Here is an 18,828-nt window from a genome sequence, read left to right on the forward strand (position 1 = left end):
CAAGCTTTTATTTTGGCGGGTTGCTGGCAGTGTTGCCAAGTACACAGTTTTTCATATCCGCGGGTTGAAGCGACCCAAATAATGTGATAATCAGCCCCTGAAATGCTAATTTTACCAGGGGAACCCTCCAAAAAATATGTATTTTACCTCCCAGAACACAATTTTTCCCGGGAGCCCCCCTTTCGAAACACTTGAGCATTTGAGCGGGTTTTATTGTGAAAACCTGGCAACCGTCAGTAGCTGCGTTACTATTACCCTTCAAATTGCGCAAATTGAAATTGCAAATGAGTCATAAGAGTCACTTTTCTGAAATTAAGATTTATACATCAACTAATAGCTAAATAAATAAGCTTTTCATTGATGTGTGGTTTGTTAGGATAGGACAATATAATTGCCTTTAAAGTTGTCCAAATGAAATTCTTAGCAATGGACATTACTAATCAAAAATTAAGTTTTGATATATTTATGGTAGGAAATTTACAAAACATCTTTGGGGAGCATGATCATTACTTAACATCCTAATGATTTTTGACATAAAAAAAAAAATTTTGACCCATACAATGTATTGTTGGCTATTGCTACAGAAATTACAGTTTAGTTGAATAATATTAGTTAATGGAAAGCAGTCATTTCGAAATGGATTTTAATCAGAATTTCAAAAATATTGCAAAAGTTTTGCGCAAATCTGTAATTGAAACACACCTAGTGAAGTTTTGCGTTTCGCTCTAAATCCAGCAATGCGTCGACTATATTTATGCTTTCATTTCGAATAGAAAATGTACATAGTATTAAAACAATGCTAGTGTATTAACAGCTGTCAACCATGTCGGTACACTAATGAGCGGTCTGAACTTATTTACACAGAATTGTAATTTTGAGTAATATGATGATACAGTCGGCTTTACAGGATTCTGTACAACACTCTCTGTTTGATCCAGGATCATTTGGTGTGTTTTCTTCCTGGCACACTGGCTCTCGGCGCTCACAACGGCCTGCCCGCTGATCACATGGAGCTGGCTGTGCAGTTAGTGGAGACGTGCCATCAGATGTACGCACAGATGGAGACTGGCCTGAGCCCAGAGATCGCTCACTTCAACCTGCAGTCTAACAACGGACGGGACATCGATGTGAAGGTACATTAACCTGTACAGTCACCACTCATTTCTGACAATAAACTCCTTGGGCGGTTTGAGCTGTGGCCAAACTGCTGATGTTGGCTTTGGAATGGAGCCATTATTCATTTTCTCTCCTTTGTCTTGAAATAAAATGGTAATAAGTCCACAAATAGTGCTTAAACTATGTTCAGGCTGTCCAATCAAGGCCTTTGTGTTTATTTGTTGTGAAGAACAGAAGTATTTCTGCACTCGGCACTGATGAGGATGACTTTTAAAATAGTTGGTGCCCTTTTATATTAACAGATTTTTTTTCTCTGTCAATTTGTGTGTGCAGCCTGCAGACAGACACAACTTGCTGAGACCTGAGACCGTTGAGAGTCTGTTCTACATGTACAGGTTCACCAAGGACAGCAAATACAGGGACTGGGGCTGGGACATACTGCAAAGTTTCAACAATTACACCAGAGTGAGTGAGAACTACAAAATATTTTGGTCTACCTTTTTTTTTTTTTTTTTTTTTTTTTTTTATACCATGGGGTTCAAAAATTAATGGTTGAAAATTTGTGATAATTTGAATTAGCTTTTATTTGTAAATGTGCAGTTTTCATTTCAATTTTAGTTTAAGTTTTAGTATTTTGTGTGCTTTTTAAAATTTTGTAATTTCTACATTTTTTATTTTTTATTTTATTTTTTATATCATAGGGGTTCAAAAATCTGAGAGTAAAAATGAATGCTTGAAAATTTTACTGATAATTTGAATTAGCTTTTATTTTTATGTTCACTTTTCATTAGGGATGCACGATATGAAAATTTTTTACCGATAGCCGATAATTAAGTCCTTCTTGTGGCCGATACCGATACCCAATACGTTCCTATTTTTATATGATAATTTTGTGCACCCAGGAGAATACAAAATCTAAGATAAACTAATGAAATTTATATTATATATCTGGGTCTAACAATCATAAACATCAGTCCTGACTCTTCAAAAATGTTTTTATTTTTTGTGTAAGGCACCACAATTCCATATTAAATAAAATGCTTTGACATTTTGTCAACCTGGAAAAAATGAAAAGTGCATCATGGTGTAAAGTCAGATGTGCAAATATCCGTGGTAAAGCTTACGTGTAGTCCATTCTTATTGATCATATGTGACCCTGGACCACAAAACCAGTCTTAAGTCGCCAGGGTGTGTTTGTAGCAATAGCAAAAAATACATTGTATGGGTCAAAATTATTGATTTTTTTTTAAATTGTAATTCTTATTTTAGTATTATCTACTGTTATAGTATTTATTGAAATTTTTAACTTTTAGTTTTGTTCAAATTTAATTTTAGTTCAAGTTTTAGTAATTTGATGTGCTTTTGAAATTTTTTATTGTTTTTGTATAGCTCTTTTTAGATTTCAATTATTTTTATTTCAGCTTTAGTTCAACTAATAATATATATATTTTTTTTTTCAGCTTTGTTTAAATGAATTAAAATGAGTTGTAGTAGTTTAATTATTACATTTTAATAGGTTTATATATTGTAGCTTTTAAGATGCTTGTTTTTAGTTTTATGTTTTTTTTTTTTTTTTTATAGACAAAATATTATATAATTTTAATATCATCCACTCATCTGTAAACAGCCATAAAATGCCAATAGTTGGCTTGTTGGTCTCCAGTAAACACAAACTTGACTTCTTTACTCCCTTCCTGTCCCAGGTCCCTAGCGGAGGATACACCTCCATAGGTAACGTCCGTGACCCCATGAACCCTGCGCCTAGAGATAAGATGGAGAGTTTCTTCCTGGGCGAGACACTGAAGTATCTCTTTCTCCTGTTCTCTGACGACAATGAGCTGATCAGTCTGGATAAGTATGTGTTCAACACAGAGGCCCATCCGCTGCCCATATGGCCCTCTGCCTCATGAGGGTGAAGGCCAGAAGTACGCTAAATCCTCACTTGCAGTGATGTAGGCTTCACCCGGTTTCTCCACAGGAATATTTGTGCTCTGAGGTGAAGAGTTATGCACCGATCTTTCAGTGTTCACTTGACGTTTATTCAAATGCGGTGAGACTCTTTATTCACCCAGAAGAAGAGATTCGGTGGCAGTTTTGCACATTATGGATGGTGAAACCTCACAAATATTCTTTCCACTTTATACATTACAAGTCAAGAGCTCATGGGACGACTGCAAAGTGTGACACTCTTGCATGTTGGACAAGCCCATTCAGCTGTCGCAATTTTTAGATGTTCCATCTTCCATATCTGGGATGGAAACATTAGTGTCAGAGCGCCGTAAATCACACGGCAGACTGCTGAAATCACACACTGTGAAAAACAGCAAGCACTTTGTAAAATGATGACTTCTTTTTTTTGTTAACACTGTTCTATGTGTACAGATGGATGCTCTCATTGTGAGTGGCTCGCCTTTATTTTTGCAGGCTGTTACAAAAGGACTCTACATGTCGATTTCTAAATGTTTCCCTTTTGTGCGATGCATTAAGGAACATGTTGAGTACTTTACTGATCATCATCTTGAGATTTATTCGGGACCCCTCTGGGATTGTGTATTTTTCTGTTATTTATGTTGACTTTAGTGTGCGTACTTCAGTGAACGCTAATGATTTGATGAAGTGGATGGCCCTGAAGCCCTGCTTGAATCGCCGCGCTGTAGATTTACGTTATTATTTACAAATTTTGGAAGCTGTTGTGCGGCACTGGATGCTCTGATGCTACATTTAGTCGAACTGCGATCGGATTTGTATATATGTTCATTTATTCACAGCAAAACTACATTGAAAACATTGTTTGAAGGATGAACTGTGTCTGATCGACAGGCAAGATCACGTATGATATTAAAGCTACAAAATCTCTTGTAGTTTTAGAGTGATTTGGTCATTTATATCTGCAGGCTGCCATCTGTTTCAGTGTTACAGTAGATGATTGTAGACATTAAATAAACCATTCACCCAATAATGAAATGAAAACATAATTTACTTAACCCAAACCTGAATTACTTTCTTCCTGGTAAATTCTAAATTAAGGCTGTCAGTACTTGATTAAAAAAAAAATACCCGGTTGCATTTCGCCCGTGTCGAGTAACCAGCAAAATACTGGAAGTGGAGCATTCCATGAACGTGAATCCATGAAACGCATTATTCCAAGGCTGCATGATGTGTTAAACCCATTTAAAAACACATCTCTGCATATTGTTCAGAGTTTGGGTTTATTATAACGTTCATCTGGGAGTGCATCGTTAGAATTGTATGGTAAATCATTTATAATCCTAGGCAAACACATCAACATCTATCTCAATATGCTAACAGATCATCACAAATTCAAAATAAAAGTTTAAACCCTCGCTCTGAGTTTACACAATTTTGATGTCAACATATTTAAGAAATGACAGTGGCTGTAGCATTTCTGTCATAAAGAAATGGCCAAATATTAAAGATTTAGAAGATATTTTTGAAGGCCAAATGTTGTTTAGTCAATATTAAACAAGGATTAGATTATGCAGTAAAATGTAAAAACAATCATCAGGCCGTTTGGGCCCTCTACCGTTATTTGTTACAATGTTTAAAATACATTATGTATTTTAAGTTTTGTTTAATAAAACCATATGATCACTAGATTTTGATAATTTATTTGAACTAATTATTATTATTGCTACTATATATGTATTTTAAGTAATTCTAAAGGCCGTTGTTCACTTAGGTTCATTTTTGTTACCAAAAAAAAAAATTATTATGATTATCTGATTACTTGAATAATTGTTAGAATAATCGACTGATTACTGTATTACCAAAGTAATCGTAAGTGACAGCCCTATTCTAAATTAATTTCTTCTTTCCAAGAAAGAAAGTTTTACAGATTTGGAATGACATAGGGGTGAATAGTTCCAATGAATTTTATTTTTAGGTAAACTGTTACTTAAAGATTAATAAATTTATGTCTAGTCCACAAGTACACAGGTATTTTTATAAACATTTTCTTCCTTTGTTAAAATCTTGTCCACATAAACAAGCTATGATGTGCTGTCAAGAGCATCCCAAACCCTAAAGTATTGATGGGAGAAACTAACATTTTTAAAGCTTTGAAAAAATTGAACCAATTGCTTTGCAAAATAATTTAAGTTTCGAAACTACATGAAACAAAAAAGCTTTGGTTTTGAAAATACCCATGTTTGTGTAGACAGGGCCTCTCTCTGGAATCGATTCAGAGCATTGTTTTAACAGCAGATGCCACTCTAATCTATGCTCACAAAGAAGAGCGCTTGTGCAACTCAGAATGCTTTTATGATGTGAGATTAATGTAAACAGCCCACTGCGAACACCCTTGTAATTCGCTTCAACCTTTTCAAACTTCAAGAATGGTTAGTTTAGGTTAAAGTTTGTGTGTGGAATTGGAAGCAAGCAGAGTACGGCTGTTTCTAAAACATGCAGTGTCATTTGCTGTGGTAAAAACTAAGCTCCGAATCGATTCGGGAGAGAAACGTGACAGGGTTGCCAGGTTTACACAACAAAGCCCGCCCAATTGCTACTCAAAACTATCCCAATCGTGTTCAGCAGGGTAAAATACACGTTTTTTTTTTGGGTGGGGTTCCCCTAGTAAAATTTGCATTTCAGGGGATACATTTGAGGTCAAAAGTTTACATCCACCTTTCAGAATCTGCAAAATGTTAATTATTTTACCAAAATAAGAAAATGTTTATTTAGTACTGACCTAAATAAGGTATTTCACATAAAAGATGTTTACAAGAGAAAGTAATTGTTACATTTATAAAAAATGACCCCGTTCAAAAGTTTACATTCCCTTGATACTTAATACTATGTTTTTACCTGAAAGGATCAGTACTAAATAAACAACAACTTGCATTTTGTATGATCCCTCTTATTAGTTTGGTAAAATAATTAACATTTTACAGATTCTGAAAGAGGGATGTTTTTGACCTCAACTGTAAATATCACATTTTAGGGGTCGCTTTAACCTGCGGACATGAAAAACAACCTGCGGCAGCAGTGTTAAAGTACCCCAGTTCCACGGGAAAAACGCAGACTTGGCAACACTGAATCGCGATGCATTCGAAAAATCTCAGAATGGATGCAGAATCATTCTTGATTCACAGTGCATCGATTTGTTTCCCCAGCCCCACGATTCATTAAAAACAAAATGTGCATCACTGTTGCGTACGACCGGTTGAGTTTATCTGCTGCGTCAAGTGTTTGTTTCTTCTATCATCTCTCATCTGTCTTTGGTCAAACAGCAGTCATCCAATCAAAACATTGAGGCTCTCAGAAGCTGTCAGACCAGCGCAAAATAATACTTCATCTGAAACAATCCATTTTCAGGGTGATTGACATTTGCATTACAATATGTCTGTTCCGTGTCACATTCCTGTTGCTGCTGCTGGTGATACGGCGTCAAAATCTGCATCGCTTGTGCCTTTCGATTTACAGAATACAGAGTGATCGCATGATAATGAGAGATTTCTCCCTGATTGCTTCTCTCGTCTCTTTGCTGCAATCAGCGGTTTGTGATTACCGTTTGTGCTTCCGAGCGAGTGTTAAATGAAGGAGCCCGGAGTGGACACAGATCTGATGAGGGTTTGTGAAGGTCATGTTGTGTTAGATGTATTAATATCCAGCATAGCTGAGCTGCTTTTTCATAATGGTGGTGATACGAGCAGGTCTCTGAGATTGTTGATATTTGTAAAGTAAAAAATGAGTAAGAAATTGACTAAAATTAGTTAATTGTTAAAAGAAATAGCTCACCCAAAAATTAATTTGATGAAAATTTACTCACCCTCAGGCAATACAAGATATAGATGAGTTTGTTTCTTCATCAGAACAAATTTGGAGAAATTTAGCATTACATTACTTTCTCACCAGTGGATGAATGGGTGCCGTCAGAACGAGAGTCCAAACAGCTGATTAAAAACATCACAATAATCCACACAATTTCAGTCCTCTATCCATAATATTGCTTTCTCCAGTGACAAAGTCATCTTGTCTGAATCAGGAGAAAAATATATACGTATTAAGCATTGTTTACAAGGTAAAACAGTTCTAAACAAATATTTCTGTGGATTTTGATGTGATGACAACAGAAGATAGATTTATGAATTATGGGCTTGTATTTTGGTTAGAAGTGATGGTTTAGAGTTAAAACGCATTAATGATAGATTTTATAACTTTTTGAACTCTCATTTTGACGGCACCCATTCACTGTAGAGGATCCATTTGTGAGCAAGTGATGCAATACAAAATTTTTGCAAATCTCTTAAAAACTGATCTACATTATGGATGTCCTGAGGGTAAGTAAATTGTCATGCAAATTTCACTCTGTGGTAAACTATTCCTTTAAAAGCAATTATCACAAGCTTTTGTTGCTGTTGTTGATTTGTTTGGGGCTCTTTTAGGTTTTACATGCCTTAATTATTTGTTTTTGTTGCACTGGATTATGTACTGAAATGAAAAAGTCACCAGTTTATCACATGCAACGTACATTTCAACAATTTCCTAACAAAAGAGAACTCATTTCAGTCCAGTGTGATTATCCATACTTACATTACTTTCTCACAAGTAGATGAATGGGTGCCGTCAGAACGAGAGTCCAAACCCAGGTTCATAAAAACATCACAATAATCCACACGACTCCAGTCCATCGTAATATGTGTCCTCTATCCATAATATTGCTTCCTCCAGTTAAAACGGATTCTTGCCTGAAACAGGAGAAAAATATGCACATATGAATCATTGTTTACAAGTGAAAAAACAGTTCTAAGTAAATATGTCTGTGGATTTTGATGTGATAGGACAACAGAGGATGGACTGTGTTATTATGGATTATGGGCTCGTATTTTGGCCAGAAGTGATGGTTTAAAGTTAAAAAGCATAAATGATGGATCATTCTGACGGCACCCATTCACTGTAAGGATCCATTTGTGACCAAGTGATGTAATGCTAAATTTTTTGCAAATATCTTCAGATGAAAAACAACTCATCTTCATTTTGCTAGCCTGAGGATGAGTAAATTGTCATGCAAAAAGTGCATTTTTGGGTGAACTATTCCTTTAAAAGCAATTGTCACATGCTTTTGTTGCTGTTGTTGTTTTTTGGGGGGTTCTTTTAGGTTTTACTAGCCTTAATTTCGTTATTATGTACTGTAATGTAAAGTCAGCAGTTTATCACATGCAATGTACATTTCAACAAGTTCCTAACAAAAGGGAACTCATTCTAGTCTAGTGTGATTATGCATACTTTTTCCGTGTTATTTAATTATGCCTAATATTACATATTCGTAACAAAATCCTGCCAAATGACCCCTCTAGAAGTGGATATTAAATCAATATTGTAAACATTGGCCTTGTAAATACTGTTTGAAAAATCTGTCTTGCTACTTTGCAAAAACTATTTTCTTTATCAGTGTTTTGTCTTGTGTTTCAGTGACAATATCCTTAAAACACTACCTGATCATATCTGCAGTTTCCAACAGAAATGTCCACTAGAGGCGGTAAAACAGCAATCACTTGTAATCATTTTCATACCTACACAGTTATGATTACAGCTACATATGCACTTTGGATGCGGAATCCTTGGGTACGAATACCATAAAAAACATGAGTCACGATGAAGGACCGAAAAACAATCTAAAACGTTTACTATTGGGTAGGTTTATGTGTAGCACAGATAGTACGTTATTTTAAAACCTCACGTAGCATTAGAGTTATAGCGCCACTCAACGGACATTTTAAGTCATAACTGCGATGACACATATCATATGTACGTTCATCTGTTCTGAGGGAAAAAACAGAACACTCTTTAGCGCCACTCTGTGGACATTTCTGTTGAAAACTGCAGTGATATGTACTTATTGGTGCGTATTTCATATGTTTTCGTACCTGAGACAAGGTACAAGATAAATTCACTTGTTAAGCAAATGATAAGATCTTTTTGAGAGAATATTTCTTCAATTACGTTTTTTTTTTCCTGGAAAACAAGATAAAACAACTTTAAAAAGTCGTCTTGGCTTTACAAGCACATGTTATTTTTTTGTTGTTGTTTTTGCACTACAGTTAAAGTACAACGTTTTTGTGTATAGTCTTGTACCTATTCCTACATTAAGAGCATATAACAAAAACAAAATAAAACTGACAAGCAAAAGTTGTCTGCGTTCTGTTTAACAAATGCAGAGATTTGTTTCCGCTGACATACTTCAAATCAGTGCAGGCAATATACAGTAGTGCCTGACATCTGCTCAGATGCATCCCTCAGCCATGCACACGTTATCTCTGATCCCACTCGGATGCCCATCGCAACCAGGGCAGAAACAGCACTGTGAGAATTTCCAATTTTCACTCTGAACATTTTCAGTTGCTGACTTGTACGAGGGTTTTCAGTCATGCATTTTTTGGTTGCCGATGTGAGGAAATCAGACTCCTCTGACCTGTCTCCAGAATGTCAATGTTGTGTTCGCTCATGCATTTATGATAGAGAACTGCTGCCCAGAACTACTTTACATCACAACTTCCTGTCAGCTGAGAGCTTCAGCATTAGGAGAACAAGATTTAATGTGTCCAGTCGTGTTTAGCATTTTTAACTTGTAAGAAAGCCTAAACATCCTTTAAAAGACAAATTTTAATCTGATTTTATTTTATTTTATAGCCATAGGCTTGTCTATATCCTAGAGCAGGGGTCCCCAAACTAAGGCCCGGTGGCCGAATGCGGCCCGCCCCCACATTTGGACCGGCCCTCTGAGCAATGCCAGAGACGTATTTTGAAAATGTAATTTTAAATATGTTTTACTTATATCATGTCGGTATTTGATAATAAAGGTTGGCTTTCAAACTAAAATTTTCCTTAGTTATTAACATAGCCTAATTATTTGTTAAATTCACCAACAGAATGGTACATTCAACGTAATGTGTCATCGCGATCGGACAGGTGATGCGCGAGCCAGCTAGAAAAATCAGAGCGATGACAAAATGACTCAATAGCATTTGAGGTGAAACTAGCAATGTTTGTGGGACAAGTGCAAAAGCAAGACTTCACTCATCTCCCAGTTACCCAAAGTTTTTCAGCTGAGAACCAGTTGAAAAGTCAGTTTGACGTGTGAGCCACTGTGCGTGGTGGCTCTTGATGCCTTGGCCCCAGCCTCAGTCCATTCCTTGTGAAGTTCACCCAAATTCTTGAATCGGTTTTGCTTGACAAGCCTGTCAAGGCTGCGGTTTTCTCGGTTGGTTGTGCATCTTTTTCTTCCACACTTTTTACTTCCACTCAACTTTCTGTTAACATGCTTGGATACAGCACTCTGTGAACAAACAGCTTCTTTGCCAATCAATCACTATGTTTACATGGACACCAGTAATCTAATTAATGACCTTATTCTGAATAAGACAATAATATGATTAAGGTGTTCACATGAGTTGCTTTTAGTATATTCCTTTCATGTTCCCGTTTTACATGTTATAGTACATAGATCGATTAATGACACACATCATTACATCCACACGCGACGCTATCAGTTCATCTTCGTTATAGACTTTTGGATGTTTCGGTTTTAATTTTACAAAAGCTTGAAGTGGCTCTGGACATATGCAACAATTTTTATTAGAATGTGCGAGTTAAAATTTGCCGTGGTTGCATTTGTGCGAGTGCATGCTGTTCTGCTCCAAAGCGTCTGCTTCATACAGCGAGCGTTTCAGAGCCAGTCAGTTTTTGGGGAAAAAAAACAAACGCAAGCACAGTCACCGAAAGCCAGTTTAGTTTTACTTTTTTTTGTTTGTTTTCATTTTGAAAACCCTGTTATCTTTGCCGTTTACCTCACATTACGCTTTGGAGGCTTTTTTAAATTATTTTTTTATTAATTAATTTGATTGCTCAGTGTTTGCGCGCACTGTAATAAATTGTTTAGTCGGCATATAACACAGCATGTGATGGAGTCCATGCCTCATCTTATTAGTTTTTGTTAATAAACGCTATATAAGCTAGTTTTATTTTATTGTTGTTATGCTGTTTAATTAAAAATAACAAATCCATCTTTTAAGAATTTGTTTTAATCTTAAAATTGATAGGTGTAGCCTATATATGTAAGCAAAACCAAGATCATGAATTCGAAAGTAAAAGTGAAAAGCATCCTAAAACATTCCAATAGCGGAAATCCCGTTCACAAAATTAAAATCACAAATAATACTAATGAAAAAGAATGGGTTGAATGTTAAATACGTTTCCATAAAACTATAAATTATGATAACAGACAAACTATTTATCAGCAACGAGCATTGATTAATCCCATGTTGTAGCAAAAAATAAATAAATAAATAAATAAATAATGAAACCAAAGCATAAGCACGTGCGACCAACTGTTATGCCGTGTTCCAAGCAACCCTTTACCCCAGTTTTTCCAAAACTTCTACCCGTGAAAGTGCATTGGAAAGGCAGTCAAACCCGTGAATTCCCACTCGTGAACTCGTACTAGATCGACGTACTCCCAGTTCCGAGTTCTGACGTGACATAGCCCGCGAAACAACAATAAAGCCTCTTATGCAAGTGGCACACGGTGGAAAAATAGAGTTTAGGACAATATAACGTTGCAATCAAATTATTAATAATATAAAAATAATAAATGCTTGGCGTGACTTGCCTGGAACGCTACAAAGTCCTGAGTTGTGGTTTGAAGACGTGATTTACGAGCTCAAAAACCTGGAACGCAGCATTAGTGTGTATCCTGTCGCAAAATGTGGCGAAAAGTCCTACACTACGGGAATAGTGTGATTAAGGTGTGTACATGTCTTCCATAATGCGACTAAAATAGGAATACTCCACCTGTCTTAATTCGATTTGTGTTTACTTCGATTATGACTTTAGTCGGATTAAATTAATCAAAAATCTCAGTTTACATGGTTGCTTCTTAATCAGAGTATTGTCTTAATCGCGTTAAAATCGGAATATTATTGTAAACGTACTCACTGTTTGTGGCTTACCCTCCTTGTGAAGGGTGTCAATGCTTGTCTTCTGGACAACTGTCAGATCAGCAGTCTTCCCCAGGATTGTGTAGCCTAGTGAACCAAACTGAGAGACCATTTTGAAGGCTCAGGAAACCTTTGCAGGTGTTTTGAGTTGATTAGCTAATTGGCATGTCACCATATTCTAATTTGTTGAGATAGTGAATTGGTGAGTTTTTGTTAAATGTGAGCCAAATCATCACAATTAAAAGAACCAAAGACTTAAACTACTTCACTCTGCGTGCATTAAATTTATTTAATTCACAAGTTTCACAATTTGAGTTGAATTACTGAAATAAATGAACTTTTCCATGACATTCTAATTTACTGAGAAGCACCTGTACGATCATTTGTCTGTCTGGTGCATAAAAAATAATAAACTATTCTAGCATTAAAAGGTATAATAAATACAGGTAAAATCATAATATAATAATAATAATAATAATAATAATAGTAGTCAGTCCGGCCCATGGAATTTTAGAAGTCCGGCCCCCCATTAAAGAAAAGTTTGGGGACCCCTGTCCTAGAGCATAGCCTGAGAATTACAACTCAAATTTATCCACTTGTTTGCCCATAAAGTACTTGGTCCAGCTGAGGAATGCCTGACCTGATATGGTTAAATTTGTTCCCTGAGTTCACAGCTTGAGCATGGCCAATTTTCTGCATGACGGCGAAGTGTGACAGGCCCACGGCCGCTAGCTCTCCAACGTTGAGAAACTGCTGTATAATTGCTTCGCTTCTCATCAGGACTGTTCCTGCTTCTTCAAACATCATGGCCTCTGTTGGCTCCGCTGAGAAAAGGGCACCAAATTAAAGGATGATGACATTTGTCTTATAAGTTCAGTCATATGAATTGAGTGGATGCTGGAGCATTAATTGGTTGTAGTTGTAGTTTTTTTCTAACATGCTTTGTCATGACAAATTCATAACATTTTATATCGTATTTTTGTGTTTTTTAAAGGAATAGTTCTGCTTTGAACAGTTTGTTTGTAAGTATGTGCATATTTCTCTCTTGTTTCAGACAAGATGACTTTTTATTGGAGAAAGCAATAATATTGTCCATATTATTGCTTTCTCCAATAAAAAGTCATCTTGTCTGAAACAAGAGAGAAATATGAGAGAGAAAAGAGAAAAGATTCATATTTTAGCCAGAAGCAAAAGTGTGAAGTTTAAAACAAAAATGATTTAATAATGGATTTGTTTTTTGCAAGCATGCAGTTTTTCTTTCACAGGTTGTTAATGGATGGACTGAAGTCGTGTGAATTAGCTTTTTGGACTTTCATTCTGACGGTACCCATTCACTGCAGAGGATCTATTCATCAGCAAGAGATTTAATGCTTAATTTCTCCAAATGTGTTCAGGTGAACAAACAAACTCATCTACGTCTTTGATGGCCTGACGGTGAGTACATTTTCAGAAAATGTCCATTTTTGGGTGAATTATTTCTTTAAAATAGTTTTATTTAATTTTGTCTGTTTGATTTGAATCACAAATATATGAAACTAAATCATGAAAACAAGTATAATATCATATAAATAAATAAAGGTACAATATAACACTATTGAATGATAGTCACAAATTCTAAGTACTGTTAGAATACCATATCATTTAAAGGGATAGTTCATCCAAAAAGGAAAATTCTGTCATTAATTACTCACCCTCATGTTGTTCCAAATGCATAAGGCCTTCGTCCGTCTTCGAAGCACAAATTAAGATATTTTTGATGGAATTCAAGAGCTTTCTGACCCTGCATAGCCAGCAATGCAACTACCATGTTCAAGGTCCAGAAAGGTAGTAAGGACATTGTTAAAATAGTCCATGTGACATCAGTGGTTCAACCTTGATTTTATGAAGCTAGGAAAATAAATGTTGTGCATAAAAAACACAAGAAACGACTTTATTCAACAATTTCTTCTCTTCTCACATTGACTATTTTAATTAATGGCATTACTACCTATTTGGGCCTTGAATGTGTAAGTTGCGTTGCTGTCTATGCAGGGTCAGAAAGCTCTCGGCTCATCAGAAATATGTTAATTTGTGTTTTGAAGGTGAATGAAGGTCTTGCGGGTTTGGAACGTCATGAGGGTGACAGAATTAATGACAGAATTTTTTTTTGCTGAACTATCCTTTTAAGTTATTGCCATTTACACATATTACATAGATAAAGAAAGAAAGATAGATAGATAGATATGAAATGTAATTATAACATATATGACACTCGTACTCTGTCATCTGTTACCTTCACCTGAGTGGAACACATGTACTTGCATGGGGAAAGGGAATTCTTTGGCGTTCTAACGATCTGTCCCTTAATAGCGACAGCTAAATGTCCTCATTAAAGTGATGAATGCTCACTTTTTGCCAGAGGTTTACAGCTGTTTGGATGTACTGAGAGGGAGTTAGAAAGACCCTAGGGTGCAGTTAGAGGGTAAACACAAAATTCCGCCAGTATCCCAGCTGGCTTGGAGAAATCCTTGTGGAGCATAGGGTGAAACAAGGGACACATTAGTGAAAGCTTGCAAACTGTCTGAAAGCCCTGGGCTAAAAGAGCTGAACTCTGAGCTAAAAGATCTGAACTCTGAAGGATCCTTTTTAAATGTCAGGGGAGGAGTAGATGGATCGGTAGCCTGGAAGTAAAGTTTACAGCGTATTTAAGTGGTTCTCTTTGACAGTCTCTCTGTTAAGGTGAATGAGAAAGAGCTGTAGCAGTTTCTTTTTTTCTGTTGAGCACAAGAGATGATGTTGGTAACCAAAGTTGATGGTTGCCAACAAATATTGAAAAAATACTAGCCAACATTCTTTAAAATATACAGTATTAGTTTGTGTTTGTGTGAGGAACAAGTGGAGGGTGACTAAATGACAGAATTTAAATTTTTTGGTGACTACCCCTTTAAGTGTTTTTAAACTTAAAGGAGTAGTTCACTTTCAGAACAAAAATGTACAGATAATGTGCTCACCCCCTTGTCATCCAAGATGTCATGTCTTTCTTTCTTTAGTTGTAAGGAAATTATGTTTTTTGAGTAAAACATTTCAGCATTTATCTCCATATAATGGACTTCTATAGTGCCCCTGAGTTTGAACTTCCAAAATGCAATTTAAATGTGGCTTTAAAGGGCTCTAAATGATCCCGGTTGAGGAAGAAGGGTCTTATCTAGCGAAACGATGGGTTATTCTCTAAAAACATTTACAATTTATATACTTTTTAATCTCAAATGCTTGTCTTGCAAAGCTAGACAAGATGAGCATTTGAGGTTAAAAAGTATATAAATTGTCATTTCTTTTAGAAAATACACCATTGTTTTGTTAGATAAGACCCTTCGGCTGTGATTGTTTAGAGTCCTTTAAAGCTGCATTTTGGAAGTTCAAACTCGGGGGCACCATAGAAGTCCATTATATGGAGAGAAATCCTGAAATGTTTTCCTCAAAAAACATAATTTCCTTACAACTAAAGAAAGAAAGACATGACATCTTGGATGACAAGGGGGTGAGTACATTATCTGTACATTTTTTTTCTGAAAGTGAACTACTCCTTTAACCTTATTCTTTAATGTGGAAATAAGCCTATGGGAAATACTTCCAGTTCATTAGCCGTTCTAGCCGAGTGTTTTCCAAAAGTTAGAACAAATCAAGGAGAAGAGTGCAAAAACTGTCTGAGGAACAAAAGGCGTTTGTGGTTGGCCAAACTAAACCAAGATTTCCAGGGCAAGAATCTTGAGAACATTTGAGTTCGTTCTTATCATTTTCAGTCAGGTAGGTGAAATATTAGGCTAATATCTTAATTTATACTGCGTGTATGTATCCTTACCACATATTCACTTTAGTTTGTCAAAATATTGCGACAATTCCTGCTTACTAAGTCCTTCTCTATATGATTTAGCAGCTTCAAAACGTTTTTTCCATGGTTTAGACAACATGAATTAGCAGAACAACGTATTCAGTAGTACATTAACCGTGAAATCCATGCTGTTGTTTACGTCCGAGTATCGCTAATATTGCCGCGCATCCAAGTAACTGACCAAACCGTGACATAACTGCAGCGCAAACCCTCTTTAGAGAAATAAGAACAAGAATAATGCGCAGTAACCGGTACAACTGTTTGCACTACAAACCAGTGTGCTCATAATTAAGATTATACATTAAAAAAATATGGTAAGACACGTTAATTTGCAATATCAAGCAGCAAAACTAGCTGTTTTGTGTTGCTAGGATGAGACCGGAAGCCAGACCTGCGCCCACTCATACGGGAAGAAAAAGGTGGATACGCAAAATCCAAAATGCACGCCTTTATTGTGAATTAAGAAGTATATGTATTGATTAAAAGGTTTCCATTCCTGTAAATCGCCAGGAACGATTAAACATAAGGATGTAGATGATCAATTTTGGTGTCCTTCTGGGAGTGAGCGATAATGGGCAACTAGCACTTGTAACGTCGGACTAAAAGGGTTTCGGATATTGAAATGGGACTCTTTCAGACAGAGGGAGGAGGAGGTGCTTTTAGATTTCAAGGTGAATGGAGAGAAGGACAAAATGAGAATCGGAGACTGACAGTCAGCAAGACGAAGAGAGATGTTCTCACCTGCCATATAAGGAGGTGGAAATGACTCTCAAAATCAGTTCAGTCATGCAGTGAAGCTCGACTTCCTCCTCCTGGTGCAGGTACGGCTAGATTAACTGGGTTTGTCTGAAGAGGGCCTTTGGTGCGTGGGCTGTATGCGTCACATACGTTCCCCGGTGGTCTGACAGCAACTCCGCAGGGACGGCCTGTCGGACTGACGATTATAAGCTAAGGATAAACACACAGCCGAGCTGGGGAGCGCGCGCTAAAATGAGCTGACAGGTGCGTGCGTGGCGCGCCCACGCCATTCGCTCTTTGAAAGAGCTCCAGCTAGAGTAGACCCATAAAACAAAGACAGGTGATGCGGAATGACATCCATAATAAAAGGGAAGTTCAGCATCAGATTAGAGCGGCTCAGACAATACCAAGAGCAGCATCAGTATGCCCGGTGCACTTTGTTTTGGCTATAACACTGTCTTGCTGATAAAAAGAAGCCTTTTGGACTTCATATATTCAGCGGCGCTGATTAAAAGTTTGGGCTGTGAAAGATATTTGAAATATGTTTTGCTACAAATATTACGAATTTTGCCTTTAACGTGTGTGCAAAATTGCGTCACACTCTTGAGGACAGCAGTGAGAAAGAATTTTCTGGGTAGGCTGGTGTATAAAATAAAATATATATTTTTTCTTTCTTCTTTTTTTCGTCTAATGACTGTGTTCTCACATACTGATCTTAGATTATTGCTTAAAATAGGCTTGATGATTAACAACCTATAATGATCTTTCCCAACACCTCGCAATACTGGAAACGAATAGAGCTAATCACGCAGAGCCATCTAAAGGTACCACCTCTGATATTTGATTAATGATTAATTTTAATGGACTAAAATTCTGGACTTAAAAAATGGACTGGGGCAGCCGTGGCCTAATGGTTAGAGAGTCAGACTTGTAACCCAAAAGTTGCAGGTTCGAGTCTCAGGTCCGGCAGGGATTGTAGGTGGGGGGAGTGAATAACCAGCACTCTCTTCACCCTCAATACCATGACTGAGACTCATATTATGAGGCAGACTATGAATTTAATGAACGCATAAGTAAGTAAATAAATAAAGGGGAAATAAATTCAGGACTAAATTTAGTTTAAAAATATCCACTTTATTTTTCCTGTTAGAGTGGGCGTGGCCATTTATACATTTCATGGATGTGGTTTCCGGTCTCATCTACGCCTAGCTATTTTTAGCTGTATAAAACAGCTTGTTTTGCATCTTAATACTGCATGGTGTGTCTTACCATATTCATTTAATGTATTATCTTATCAACTGGTTTGTGTAGTGCAAACAGTTTTACCGTTTACTGCACGTATTCTTCTCTTATGTCTTTACAGTGGCTTATGAACCGGAAGTCACATTACCAGAAAACAGCTTACTTCCACATTGAAAGATAAAGTGGATAAAGTTCACGAATATTTAAAAGCTTATTAAGTTAAGCGCCAGGCACGTGCACAGGTATGGCTCAACCTGTGCAAAGCACAAGCCCTTTTTGTAATTACACCCGGAAGTGCCCTTTTTTGGGGGGAGTTTTTTTTTTTTTTTTTTTTTTTTTTTTAAATAAATCAATGCTATTGGTAACCCTTTATGTCTGTTTGTCTTTTTAACAAATATTCAACCAATTAAAGGCATTAAAAAGCGCATCTCTTAGAACCGCTCAAACTGTCAGTCAAACTTCACAACTCCGCCCCCGCGCGAACTTACGTTATAGCACATCAGTCATAGAGCAGAAGCAGATGAACGTCTTCGTCGTGTAACGGTAAAATATCTTCTTGTTTGGCTAAGTGCAACGTTGTCTTTATGAAAATAAACACTAGTACAGGGCTCGCAAAATCGCTAGCCCGACGTCCCGGGGGTAATGTGTTTTCCAGTCGGGTTACCAAAATGTTTCACCGGCCTGCCCGACGGGCTATTGTAAAGGAGAGGGCTCCTGCAGGTCTTTAAACTCCTCAGTTTAGTTGTATCAAATGTAAGACCATAAAAAGATTTAAATATGTTAAATAGTATAAGAAAAGTCTTAATTATAATTTAGGAGGTCTTACAGTTGGGGACAGAAAGACGAGAATCGCGATAGGGCTGGATTAAACTTCAAAAGGCAATGATGTCATTGAATAAATATGCACTC

The 18,828-nt window shown here is 36.7% G+C and overlaps 1 protein-coding gene across 1 annotated transcript in view; it reads left to right on the top strand.

The window, feature by feature from the left end:
* The window catches only part of man1b1a (mannosidase, alpha, class 1B, member 1a), a 26,180-nt gene extending 16,927 nt beyond the window's left edge, over positions 1-9,253 (top strand). The window contains exons 12-14 of the mRNA XM_073824763.1: positions 939-1,133; positions 1,450-1,581; positions 2,820-9,253. Of these exons, the coding sequence (XP_073680864.1) occupies positions 939-1,133; positions 1,450-1,581; positions 2,820-3,026 (534 nt within the window). The 3' untranslated portion in view covers positions 3,027-9,253. The remainder of the gene's footprint in view (positions 1-938; positions 1,134-1,449; positions 1,582-2,819) is intronic.
* Positions 9,254-18,828: the final 9,575 nt, after the last annotated feature.

The sequence above is a fragment of the Garra rufa genome, chromosome 19, assembly GCF_049309525.1.
Source record: "Garra rufa chromosome 19, GarRuf1.0, whole genome shotgun sequence".
Classification (NCBI taxonomy): Eukaryota; Metazoa; Chordata; class Actinopteri; order Cypriniformes; family Cyprinidae; genus Garra; species Garra rufa.